This window comes from Polypterus senegalus, chromosome 1 (genome assembly GCF_016835505.1).
Source record: "Polypterus senegalus isolate Bchr_013 chromosome 1, ASM1683550v1, whole genome shotgun sequence".
Classification (NCBI taxonomy): domain Eukaryota; kingdom Metazoa; phylum Chordata; class Cladistia; order Polypteriformes; family Polypteridae; genus Polypterus; species Polypterus senegalus.
The window spans coordinates 341,215,386-341,217,656 of record NC_053154.1 but is presented as its reverse complement, the minus strand read 5'-3'; the positions used below and the strand labels follow the sequence as shown (position 1 = coordinate 341,217,656).

Here is a 2,271-nt window from a genome sequence, read left to right as displayed (position 1 = left end):
ATTGGTGACCTTCAGAGCAGGCGAGACAGTGTGGCACTTTGACAGCACCAGCTGGATACTGAATTGAACATTAGTAGTACATGAGGTGACTTTCAAATGATCGCTTAGTAGAAATGTTATAATAACTGTGGACTTTTATATGTAGTGCCTTATTTTGCTCAGCTGTTTTAGGTAAACGATATGCAGTAAATACAACAGAATTAGAAGATACGTGTGTGTCTCTGCACTAATATTTGTCTGCAAATTTAACACTTCAGTGATGATATGAGCATCAGGACACAGGAGGGCAGCTCGTCAGAGTCACATGACCTTACTGGTGACAAGTGACGACTTCAGTTCTTGATCTGCAGTCTCATAATAATAATAATAAATAATTCATTACATTTATATAGCGCTTTTCTCAGTACTCAAAGCGCTATCCACACAGGGAGGAACCGAACCCACAATCTTCCACAGTCTCCTTACTGCAAAACAGCAGCACCACCACTGCGCCACCTGTGAGGTGTTCCACCTCTAAATGGCATTCACCACAATGACAGTCTACAGGAAGGTCACATCTTCCATTTTACATCAAGACTGAATCGGCTCATGTTGTTTGTTCACTAATTTAAATCTAAGATGTTTTTGTGTTAAGTGAGAAGACATCAATCAGCTTTTGGTGTAAAGCTTCACTCCAGGAGGTCTTGTATTCTGACGTCTCTCAAGCCCACCTGCTCACTCCACTCTGCTCTTCTGCTCTGTAGACATTTCTAGATGTTTTCACGTTGACACTTGGTGGCCAATGCCGTCCACTTCCTGCTCAGTCCTCACATCTCCAGCACGTCAGCCATTTCTAACTCACAAAGGCTCATCTCTCGGTCACAATGGACATCAGACTTGTTGTGATTCTCCCCATCTTTATAACATGTAAGTATTTATTTATGGAGATCCTACATTTAATTTAGGAGTCTCTTTCTTTTCTGTAGGTCCACCACAAGTAACTTGCCCTTAAACTGCACATTTGTCCTTTTTCACAGGTGTTGTCCCCAGGCTCATCTCTCCAGGGTCCCCAGAAGTGATTGAATGTGACCTGAGGAACGTCACTCTGGTCATCTGGTACCGGCAGTACCCTGGGCAGCCCCCAGTGGCTTTAGGGGTCTATGGCAACAACTCAGCTCTTCCACCAACGATGTTCATTGACTATTTTAATGGAGTCTTTTCTTATTCCAAAGAGACTGCGACTTTAACATTAAGAAATGTCACCAAAAGTGACGCTGCAACTTATTATTGTCTGAAGATGGAGAGTCAGAGGTCCGTGTTTGGGAATGGAGTCACGCTGACTTATGAGGAGACGTACAGTAAGTGCTGCTTCATGACACGCCGTCTCTGATACTTGTTAACATGAGGTGGGATTATGAGAGCCGGGGTCTTGAATGATGGCAGGGGGGCATCGAAACACAAAGACGTCAATTAGGATTAGTCCTCTGGGTAACTCCATTAAATGAACAGGCGCCATTGATAGGGTTATATTTATAGAGTTATTGATGTGCTGAAATGTGTTATGACAGATACAACAGCACATCGTCATTTAAAATGACATTAAAATGACATTCTTATACAGCAAGGCAGCAGCTTTACTCCTGTGTCAAATATGGAAGCTGTTTGAATAAAATATTAGAGAAAGTGTGAAAAGTGTGAGAGTGCAACACCAAAAATAATGGAGTTCTAAGTTATGTTTAATAAAACAGATTGTTTTAATAAGAGTAAAACATGCTTCTTGTCTGCTGTAGTTCTTATTGTAGATGAATTATAACTTCTGATTCATATCCAGAACTGCACAGGAACGTTTGTGCCGTGTGAGGTTCTCCTACCAAACTGGAGTTTGTTATTTCAAGACTAAAATCAGAAGTTGTAACAAAATCCAAGTGAGAAGTAAAAGATGCATAAGGATTACTATTGTCTATAAAACAAAACTCCTTTTAATAAAGTAATGCGCTATCACCCCATTACTGGCTCAAGCCGTTCTCTATCGGTGTCATTGTAGTACAGTAATGGACGTGAGCAGCAAATGGCAGCCAGAAGCCGACAGATCCCCAGCCACAGAGCCACCACTCCACCTAACATACAGTGGTGCTTGAAAGTTTGTGAACCCTTTAGAATTTTCTATATTTCTGTTAATGATGAGCGAGCACCAAAGTGTTCGGGTGTTTGGGTGTTCAGTCCAAACACATCGCGATGTTCATGTGCTCTACCGAGCACCCAATTATAATGTAAGTCAATGGGAGACAACCA

General features: G+C 41.7%; 1 gene segment (V, D, J or C); it reads left to right on the top strand.

Annotated features, from left to right (window-relative positions):
- The first annotated feature begins 646 nt into the window (after positions 1-646).
- On the top strand, positions 647-1,369 carry LOC120520026. The segment is given in 2 exon segments: positions 647-906; positions 1,017-1,369. Coding segments are annotated over 2 exon segments (396 nt in total).
- Positions 1,370-2,271: the final 902 nt, after the last annotated feature.